The 10353-nt window shown below is 59.2% G+C and overlaps 1 protein-coding gene across 3 annotated transcripts; it reads right to left on the bottom strand.

Annotated features, from left to right (window-relative positions):
- Positions 1–145: 145 nt before the first annotated feature.
- On the bottom strand, positions 146–10252 carry TMC4 (transmembrane channel like 4). Of its 3 annotated transcripts, NM_001435258.1 has the most exons (15): positions 10151–10252; positions 8114–8327; positions 6202–6347; positions 5780–6012; positions 5570–5691; positions 3853–4000; positions 3193–3360; positions 2804–2967; positions 2427–2553; positions 2067–2164; positions 1621–1804; positions 1107–1237; positions 851–1006; positions 534–612; positions 146–429 (listed from the first exon to the last, which is right to left on the bottom strand). In NM_001435258.1, exons 1-15 carry the CDS (start codon positions 10227–10229, stop codon positions 361–363), a joined length of 2118 nt encoding a protein of 705 aa, NP_001422187.1. In that variant the 5' UTR covers positions 10230–10252; the 3' UTR covers positions 146–360. The 3 variants fall into 3 exon arrangements, 2 of the variants coding, with proteins under 2 accessions (NP_001422187.1, XP_024833913.1); NR_198915.1 differs by having other exon boundaries at positions 2427–2967; XM_024978145.2 differs by lacking the exons at positions 534–612; positions 851–1006; positions 1107–1237.
- Positions 10253–10353: the final 101 nt, after the last annotated feature.

Below are 10353 nucleotides of genomic sequence, written 5' to 3'. Positions count from 1 at the left end.
CGCAGCCGCTGATTGGCTGGCGCAGTTTCTCTCGCGGAAGAGTCCGCCACGCTCTCAGACCCACACATTTGATTGGTTTATGTCCCGCTGAAGGCTTGCCCCCCGCTTCTGGACCCGAGATTAAAAAGCACTCAGCGGCCTCCGCTGTGTTTATTGATACAGTACTATATTTATTGATACAGTACTAGAAAGAGGTTTACTGGAGTGTCAGGGGGCTCAGCAGGGAATCCCAGGGCTGGAAAAGAGCGGAGTCTTTTCCAGTTCGCTCATTTCCCAAATGATGTTGACGAAGCTCAAAAAGGATCTGGGAGCAGGTCTGGGGCTGGAAGTGGGACGTCACCCCAAGCCAGGCTGGAGAGGTCAAAGAGTTCTGTCGGCCGAGCTCAGCGCCACAGCACGCTGTGCCAGGAAGACTTTATTCTGCGCCTCCTGAGGGAAGGGTAAAGAGAGGGGGAGGTGAGACAACTCTTCTCTCCCCCGTGTTCCTTTTCATACTCTCCAGGACCCCTTCCCAGGGGCCAGGCCTGGCTCACCGTCTGTATTTGGCGTTTGAGTTCAGAGATGAGGCGTCCATATGAGTTAGCCAGGGCCACGGTATACGCCATCAAGATGCTAGAGGAGATAAAATGGAAGCCACTCCCCAAACGTTCTCAGAATATCTTCCACGTAGGGCTTTTTAGAAACCAGGAGTCTGGACCTCCTCCTTCAGACTCAAGGAGTCAAAGCATCCCAGCCCCTTCTTTTCCTCAGAGCCAAGAGTTTGGGCCCCAACCCCCTTCTCTCTCAGAAGCAGGCCCCGGGACCCCAGGTCAGACATTCAGACTCAGACCCAGGAGTCTAGCGCCCTCACCTGGAGATCAGCAGAAGGGGCACAGCAAAAGCCTGGGTACCCAGGAAGAAGAGAACATTCTGGGCCGTCTGAGGCAGTTCGCGGATAGACGCGGGGATCACCACCCAGATGGACGACTGACCCCGGAATGGACCACACAGCTTGGAAGGTGGGATCCTGAAGTCAGAGACAGGCAGAGCTCAAGGATGGCTCAAAGTCAGAACCCTGGACAGAGGGCGGAGGGTGGGAGAGAGAGGCCAGTACCTCTCACACTTACAGGAAGATGCTATAAAGCACAGGAACGGCGGAGATGGCCAGACCCAAGAGAAGGACCAAGGGGAAAAAGAAATTCACAGTGGAGGCTCGAAAGGTGCGGGAGGCCGGGGAGCAGGTGGAGAAGAGGGTGATCTGGCAGGAGGGGATGAAGGAGTATGAGACACAGGAATCTGAGCCCCAGACTCTCCTCCACCATCCAGGAGCCCTAATCCCTGGCCCCCTCTCCTCAATCAGGAGCCAGGAACCCCAGTTCTTTTCCACCATCAGACACAAGAGTCTGGGTCCCCTCCTTCCCTCAGACCTAACAATTGGGATGCCCTGGACCCTTCCTCCCACATCCAGGGGTCTGTCCTCCAGACCCATCCTCTATCAGGATCTCGTAGTCCGGGACCCCGGCATCCTCCCCCACCAGGATTCGGAAGTCACATCCTTAAGTACTCTCTTCTCCCAGAATCCAGAAACCCAAGCCCCAGTACCTCCCCGCCTCAGACCCAAGGCTGCTCCCCACCACTCACCTTCTTCAAGTAGAAAAGCAACAGGAACTTCACCGTGTTGAGCAAAGGCAGTAAAGGGCAGAAAAAACTCCCCACCCAGACCACTGTCTGTGCGTAGATGAGCCCCAGCACTTCGTCAGGCACCTGGAACTCCTGGGTCCTCGCAAAACGGCCCAGCGCCCCGGGACAGAGGCCGCAGAGCAGCCTGAGGGGCAGGATGACACCGGCAGAATCAGAGGCGGGCCGGCCACGGGTTTCCCCGCCTTTACCGTCCCGCCCACCAATCGGAAGGGAGCCTATCTGGAGGCGGGGCGAAACTTCCCAGGCCCAGCGGGAGTGTGCGTCTAGGGGGCCGGGCTTGAGTGGAGTTAATAATCTTGACTATCAGACCCGTGGAGGGTGGGCGGTCTGCATGGTCTGCGGGCCTAGGGCAGGGGCGGGACCACAGCAAGGGGAGGGATTCTCACTTCCGAGGAAACTGGTAGAGCAGGATGACTGCCAGGCCGGTTAGCAGATCAAACAGTAGGAGTTTGTACATCTCCTGTCCCATGCGGGTCTCCCAGCACTGAGGGACGAAGAACAGGTCAGAAGGACCTCAGGACCCTGTAGACCCAAACAGCTGAGTCTCCAAATTGCAGGAGTATGAGACTCTATCAATACTTTATCTGGGGGGGCGGGGGTCTTTCTTCTTTTTAAAAATCCATACCCCTGTCCTCATGGGGAAGGTATTCTAGCACCACAAGCTCCTCTTTCCTCCCAAACCAAGAATCTGGGACCCACCGGGTTGTTCCTTTCCTTCAAGGACCCAGGAGTCCCCGCATCCTCACCGGAAGTTCTTTGTAATTATAGCCACAGGTTTTGCACCTCTCATCCTCCGCATCACCCCCGCAAGTGATCTCATTCCAGAGAGAGAAGAGCAGGACTAGCAGGGAGACCAGGCGGAGAGACACTGTCCTGGCAAGTGGAAAAGAGAAAAAGGGCATCAACACTGATGGAGTGCCCACCACGTGCCCAGATTCTCCTGTGTGGAGCGTGCTCACAGTTCTCCCCGCTTCACAGATGAAGAAACCTGGGGCTCAGTGACAGGAGGAGTCGGGATCTGAATCCAGATCCCACCGGATCCCATATCTTGACGATGTCAGTCTCTTATTTGGTAGAACCAATGTCCCTCGGCCAGACCCAGCCCACGCCAAGAGTCCAGAACCTGAGTAGGATAAAAACGATCTGGCGACTCCTGGTGTAGCCCTCCAGGGGTGCAATGAGCTTGAACACAGGCGGCAGCACGAAGTTGACCAAGGAGATGAAGATGGACGGAAGGTAATCCACCACGAGCTTCAGTACTGGCGTCCGCTGGATAAGAGGCTTGTCCTAGGAGGGAGGGTGGGCCAAGAGAAGAGGCTCCGCGGTCCTGCAGGGGCCATGCCTACCATTACCCTCCCCAAGCCTCTTCTTCCTTCAGCACCACCACCACCACACACACACACACAGACCCCAATCCTTCCTCTCTGAGATTCCAAGAATCACAGGCTTCAGTCTCTTCCACCCTTGGGAAGGTAGGTTCCAGGGCCTTTCCTCCCCCAGGGCCCTCTGCACCTGCAGGCCCACAGTGGCCCCGGTAGCCCAGTAGATGCCGTAGAAGGCTGCCCCCAGGAGCGCCAGCACCACCAGGTTGAGCAGCAGGCGCACCGACCACAGCCTGGCTTGTTGGCCCAGGGTCCGCACCGCAGCCCTGCGCCGCACTCTCGCTTCCTCCAGCTCCACCTAAGGCCGGAAGAGACGTCCACTTGTGTTCCATTGCCCCAGGTCCAGCCTGCGGTCCACGCTCAACGGAAACTGATGCTGCATCGGCTCCCTAAGAACATCTATAGTCCTGGTCCCAGCCCATCCAAGACCCTCCAGGTTGACAATTCAAAACTGACTCCGCCCTTCCAACGCCCCGCCCAACACATCAAGCTCCTCCTAGGGCCCGCCCAGCACTCCTGCCTGGCCTTTGGAGTTTCGATTCTACTCTGCCAAGCCTTTTCTGGCCACGCCCTGCTCTTAACTGTGAACTGAGCTAGCTTTTTCCTGTACCCTTGACGGCAGGCATACCTGTAGTGGCCTTCAGCCCTTTTCCCTCAAGGCCCGCCTCCTAAGAAGAAAGCTCCGCCCAGCATCTCTCTGGAGGCCCCATCCCTGGCCCAGGCCCCGCCCATTCTGTCAACCCCGCCCCCTCGGGTGCCCCCTGCTCAAAGGGCCCGCCACTAAGCGCACCTGCAACTCATATAGGATCAGGCGCTGGCGGAGTCTCACGTGGACCTCCCCGCTGAGTCCAAAGTCCCAGGCGGAGAACACGCGGTGGCTGTAGCGGGTCAGGGCCTCTGACTCAGCCAACAACGTCTGCTTCAGCCCAGACACCGAGCTAAGAGAGGGGAGAACCGGGAGATGGAGTGTAGGCAAGACATCCGTGAGCAGGAGGACACCCCTCCCGTCTTATGGGGCAAATAGGGATAATGAACTCTGAGACACAGGGCATTTGGAGAGCTGCTACCTGATGGAGACACATCCAGTCATTGATGCCAAAGACTAAAGAAGAGATTCAGAAACAGACCTGGAGGACACACCCCCGAAGGGAGAGACAGAAACCTAAGAGATAAGACCGGCTCTCCCAACAGAAGGAAACAGAGGCCCTGGAGAGAGAGATTCAAAGGGGAGACTGAGACCCCAAAGTGGCAGAGAGTCCAAGAAAGGGGGACAAAGACTCAATAAGAGAAAAGGAGATGGGGAAAGTTGGGTTCCAAGGAGAGGCCCAGAGGAAGGAGGGAGCAGGTAGAGACTGGAGAGAGGGGGACAAAGACCTAGGGAGGGGACAGAAAACCCGAGAAAAGGACTAAAACAGAAAACGGTACAAAAAGGCTCTACATCCACCTTCACCACCCCCGGTGCCAGCCCCCATCACCCCCCAAGTGCACCCACCTGCCCTCCTTGCTTCCACCTGTGCCCTCTCGCCCGGCCCCCACATATGCAAATGCATACTCAATATTCCCTCATAATCTACTGATCCAAAACTGCACCCTGGATATTCCCCGCCCAAAGCCTGCTCTTTCTACAGCCCTCCCCATCTCAAATGGCAAACACCTATAGTCATTCTTTTCTTGTTTGTTTTGAAGTCATTTGTTATTATTTTGTTTAATTTCTGGCTGTACCCTGCGGCATTCAGGACCTTAGTTCCCTGACCAGGGGTTGAACCTGCGCCCCCTGCAGTGGAAGGCAGAGTCTTAACCACTGGATGGCCAGGGAAGTCCCAACACTGGAGTCATTCTTAACTTCTATCATTCACCACATCCCTCTTCTAATTATTAGGGAATCTTGCGGGCTTTAGCCTCATCATATATAGAGTCTCCTTTTATATAAAGAACAAAATGGGCCAAAAGCAAGCTACAGTGTTAATACAAACGACGGTGGTTGGGGGCTGGGCAACCTCAACCATGATCACCCTCTAATATGCCATACAATCCACTCATTATGGTCTATTGCTTATTACTTGTCTCTCCTGTTAAAATGTCAGCTCCACCGGGACCAACCAGACTCTGTTGGGTTTTGTTTTTTTTTTTTTGGCTCTGTTTTGCCAAATGCCTAGAACAATGCTTGACACATAGTATCTGCTCAGTTAATATCTATCCCTGAGTGAATGAATCACCCCTGTTTATTTCCTATTCAGCCACTCTCCCCTCCAGAAAAGATGCAATTAATTTCCTTCTTTGTTTAATATCTTTCCCTCCCCACTAGACTAAGTCACAGGAGGGAGACATCTCCCATCTATCCTCGGCCTGGAGCCAGTCATGAAGCATTTTAAAAATCCGATTGCAATTCAAGCAGAGAGAAAGGGACCCCGCAGCAGAGCGAGACTCAGGCCTATGGAGGAGGGCGCTCCTCCCACCGCTCCTCCCCGCCACGGTCCAGGGGATCTGGGTGCAGGAGTGTCACTGACCGGTGAAGGATGAGCAGCAGGTAGAGGAGGCCAATGGCAAACGCAGCGCACAAGTAGGTGATGGCCAGGTGTGGGCGGGGCGGGTAGAACCCGTAGAAGAGAGGAGACCATTCTAGAAAACCCTGCGGAAGGAAAGTCAGGACAAGGGGGTTCAGGAAGTGGGGCCACCAGGGTCAGGGGTCCCTGAGGATACCGGGACCCAGCACACACCTCTCCAGAGAGCAGGTTGAAGAGCTCGGTGGCGAAGGGGACCAGGCCGTGGGAGCCGGGGTTGTAGGAGCCGCAGGGCGAGGAGGCGTTCGGGGCAGGGGGGCCCGGGGGAGTCCCCTCCAACCAGGTGGGCAGCAGAACCATGCAGGCCGTCAGCACCGAGGCCAGCACGTTGAGAAGCAGCAGGAAACGCAGCAGGGAGAAGTAGGACTCGGTGCCAGCGCCAAACTGTCCTGCAGGGGGCAGCAGAGAGGCCGCGGGCTCCGCTCCCAGTCCGGTCCCGGCCCGCCTCCCTCCGACCCGGGGGTCCAGACCCCACACCTCCTCCCCAGACCCGGGGGTCCAGACCCCAGCCCCTCCTCCCTCAGGACAGGGAGTCCAGTTCTGCCCCAAGTCGCCAGCCCAAACCCCATCCCCCGTACCCCCGATCCTCTTCAGCGTCCACGCCCAGGGCTGCAGGGAGCGCAGGCCTTCCCGCACCTTCTCCTTGGACCTCCGAATCAGCCGAGTCCATTGGGCCCCTGTGGACCCCGCGCCCTGGGCCACTCGGTCCCTGGCAAGCCTCTGTCTGGGGGGGAAACAGAGTCAGAGACAGAAAAGTAGCGGCCTGGCCGTCCCGCATGGAGACCACCAACAGGTGGAGGCAACCCAGCCGCTGGGCGAGGAAGCAGGCTTCTGGGTGTCCCTAACAGGGGGTGCTCTGTAGCAGTAAAAAGGAGCACACCTAACACTAAGCATAAGACAGGAAACACAGACTACAGGGGTCGATTCACAGAAAGACCCAGAGCAAGCACAGGTGTTCAGGGGTGCACACACAGATGGCGAAGCCGTGAAGAAAAGCGAGGAGGCGATCCTCTGCAGAAGTCTGGGAAGGAGATGGGTGGTGCCCCATCTGGTGGTGGTGCCCCAGGTGGAAGTTATCTGGATCCTTGCTTTGGGAAAACTGTAAGCCATTGCATGATGTCTCATGCACTTTTCTGTAGGCAAGTATCATCATAACGTTAAAAAAAAAAAAAAAAAGGTAGGTGTGATATTGTGACTTATAATAAGAAACATATTTCATAGTATATGATATCCCATGTGGAATCTAAAAAAATTGACCTGAGAGTTCCCTGGCAGTCCAGTGGTGAGGACTCTGTGCTCTGACTGCTGAGGGCGGAGGTTCAATCCCTGGTTGGGGAACTAAAAATCCCACAAGCTGCAGGGAACAGTCAAAAAATGAAACAAAATGAAGTGAAATAAAAAAACTGAACTTAGAAGAGAGTAGGATGGTGGTAACCAGGGGGTGGAGTAGGTAAATGCTGATGTTGGTCAGAGTACAAGCTTCCAGTTAAAAGATTAATGAATTCTGGGAATTTAATGTACAGCTCCATGATCATAGCTCATAATGCTGCACTGTATACTTTTGCCAACAGAGTAAGTGTTCTCACCACAAAAAAACAAACAGTAATTATGTGACATGGTGGAGGTGTTAGCTAGCACACTGTGGTAATCATTTTGCAACATATAAGTGTATGTGTAACACTGTACACCTTACACTTATAAGATGCTATCTGTCAATTGTATCGAAATAAAGCAGGGGGCGGGGAGGACTTCCCTGGAGGTCCAGTGGTTAAGATAAGATAAAATAAAAAGAATTATATTATTTGGTCTTCTTCCTGTTAGCACAGAGTTCCTAAAGGCTAGAATTTCCTAAGTGGTGAGAGTGATAAAGGTGTCTTTTTTATGTGAATGAGGTTCTATCTCCAGGTAGATAGTGTTACAGTTGAGTTGTGTTGTTGGACACCCAGGTGGAGTCAGAGCATTGTCTGGCATGAGGGAACCTCCCCACACCTCGGGACTGGTGTCCAGATTATATAAGGAGCAAGGGTCAGTGTCAAGGGTCACCTGAGGAGCACCCAGGGCCGTTCTCGGAAGGGCCTCTGGCTTACTTTTACTGCTGTGCCATATGCATAGTAACTGTTGAACAAGAGACCCAGCTTTCACTGCATCCTGCAAATTATGTAGCAGGACAGGGGAAAGAAAGATGTAACAGAGTGGTAGGAGGCAGAGACTGACATAAAGCTCAGAGAGAGAGAAAAACAGTGAACAACAGATTTCAGACAGAGGCAGTCAGGCTTGGAGGGAGAAAAGACAGAAGACACAGAAGCTGGGGGAGAGAGAGCACAGGAATCCTGCAGACAGGACTCCTTGGAGCCTGAGAAGCATCAACACTGACGGGAGGCAAGGAAACCCAGAGGGGCAGCTGGGAGAGGGGCAGGGACAGACGGGCGGCCAGAGAAGGGGGCGGAGCGGCTAGCCGGGGGAGGAGGCCAGGCCTGGCGGGGGCCTCACCTGTGTGCCCGCCTGGCCAGCATGGGCCACGGCAGTTCCCGGGAGGCGCCGGGCTCCGGCTGCTCCTGAAGTGCGGCGTCTGCGGAGGTCTGCATGCTCCTCCATGCCTCCTCGTCCTCAGCCTCCTCAGACCCCCAAGGCAGCACCCCAGGGCCTCGGTACCGAAGGGTGGCAGCGCTGGGCAGCTCATTCAGCACAGAGGACAGTGACGGGCCTGGGCAGGAACAGGACGCGGGGTGGGTCCGGGGTCCAGGCCGGGAAGTGCAGACACTCGCTCCTCCTCCGTCAGACGCAGGGGTCCAGGCCCTCAGCCCCTCCTCCTCCCTCAGACCCGGGGGTCCAGACCCCCTGCCTTCCCCCTCAGACCCGGGAGTCCGGGCCCCCAGCCCCTCCTCCCCCCCTCAGACCCGGGGGTCCAGACCCCCCGCCTTCCCCCTCAGACCCGGGGGCCCAGGCCCCACGCCCCTCCTCCTCAGACCCGGGGGTCCAGGCTCCCCACCTCCCCCCTCAGACCCGGGGGTCCAGGCCTCACGCCTCCCACCTCAGACCCGGGGGTCCAGGTCCCACACCCCTCCTCCTCAGACCTGGCGTCCAGGCCCCACGCCTCCCCCCTCAGACCCGGGGGTCCAGGCCTCACGCCTCCCACCTCAGACCCGGGGGTCCAGGCCCCCCACCTCCCCCCTCAGACCCGGGGGTCCAGGCCCCCCGCCTTCCCCCTCAGACCCAGGGGTCCAGGCCTCACGCCTCCCACCTCAGACCGGGGGTCCAGGCCCCCCACCTCCCCCCTCAGACCCGGGGGTCCAGGCCCCCCGCCTTCCCCCTCAGACCCAGGGGTCCAGGCCTTCACGCTCCCACCTCAGACCCGGGGGTCCAGGCCCCATGCCTCCCACCTCAGACCCGGGGTCCAGGCCCCCGCCTTCCCCCTCAGACCCGGGGGTCCAGGCCCCACGCCTCCCCGCTCAGACCCGGGGGTCCAGGCCCCACACCCCTCCTCCTCAGACCTGGGGATCCAGGCGCCATGCCTCCCACCTCAGACATGGGATCCAGGCCCCCAGCCCCTCCTCCCACCTCAGACCCGGGGGTCCAGGCCCCCCGCCTCCCCCCTCAGACCCCGGGGACCAGGCCCCCAGCCCCGCCTCCCCCCTCAGACCCCGGGGACCAGGCCCCCAGCCCCGCCTCCCCCCTCAGACCCAGGGGTCCAGGCCCCCAGGCCCGCCTCCCTCCTCAGACCCGGGGGTCCAGGCCCCCAGCCCTCCTCCCACCTCAGACCTGGGGGTCCAGGCCCCATGCCTCCCACCTCAGACCCGGGGGTCCAGGCCCCCCGCCTTCCCCCTCAGACCCGGGGGTCCAGGCCCCACGCCTCCCCGCTCAGACCCGGGGGTCCAGGCCCCACACCCCTCCTCCTCAGACCTGGGGATCCAGGCGCCATGCCTCCCACCTCAGACATGGGATCCAGGCCCCCAGCCCCTCCTCCCACCTCAGACCCGGGGGTCCAGGCCCCACGCCTCCCCCCTCAGACCCCGGGGACCAGGCCCCCAGCCCCGCCTCCCCCCTCAGACCCAGGGGTCCAGGCCCCCAGGCCCGCCTCCCTCCTCAGACCCGGGGGTCCAGGCCCCCAGCCCTCCTCCCCCCTCAGACCTGGGGGTCCAGGCCCCCAGCCCTCCTCTCCCCTCAGACCCGGGGGTCCAGGCCCCCGGCCCCTCCTCCTCAGACCTGGGAGTTTGGACCCCCAGCCCCAGACACCAACCCCTCCCTGCCCTGCGCCCTCCAAGCACCCAAGCGTGGCCGCTCCCACCTCAGGCTGAGGGGTGGGCTCCGGACTTCCTTCCCCTCTAATTCGGTTCGTGACTCTGGCCCCTGCCAGCCCTCAGACAAGCGCGGACACTCCCGCCTCCCAGGCTCTGGGTCTGCGCACTCCTTCCGGGAGCTCTAAGTCCCGGCCCCTGGGTCCCCTCTGCCCGGGGCCCCCGTTCTCCGCCTCCCCCAGGCCGTCTCCCCGCCAGGCGGACCGGACCCGGCCTTCTCCAGGCCCCCGACCTGTTCTGGCCGCCCGGGGTGCCGGCCGCCCCTCCACGGAGCCCCAGGCCTCCGGGTCCCACGGCGGGCGCTCCTCCATGGCCCGGCCGCCGATCCGTTTCCGTCTCCAGGGCCCCCGAGCGGGGACCGCCCCGGGCGAGGCGGGGCCTGAGGCGGGCGCGCACCTGGCCGCCAGGTGGCTCGGAGGCAGTGCCCGCTCCTTC

The sequence above is a fragment of the Bos taurus genome, chromosome 18 (assembly GCF_002263795.3).
Source record: "Bos taurus isolate L1 Dominette 01449 registration number 42190680 breed Hereford chromosome 18, ARS-UCD2.0, whole genome shotgun sequence".
Classification (NCBI taxonomy): domain Eukaryota; kingdom Metazoa; phylum Chordata; class Mammalia; order Artiodactyla; family Bovidae; genus Bos; species Bos taurus.
The sequence above is the reverse complement of the archived record's forward strand: the minus strand, read 5'-3'. Positions and strand labels throughout refer to the sequence as shown.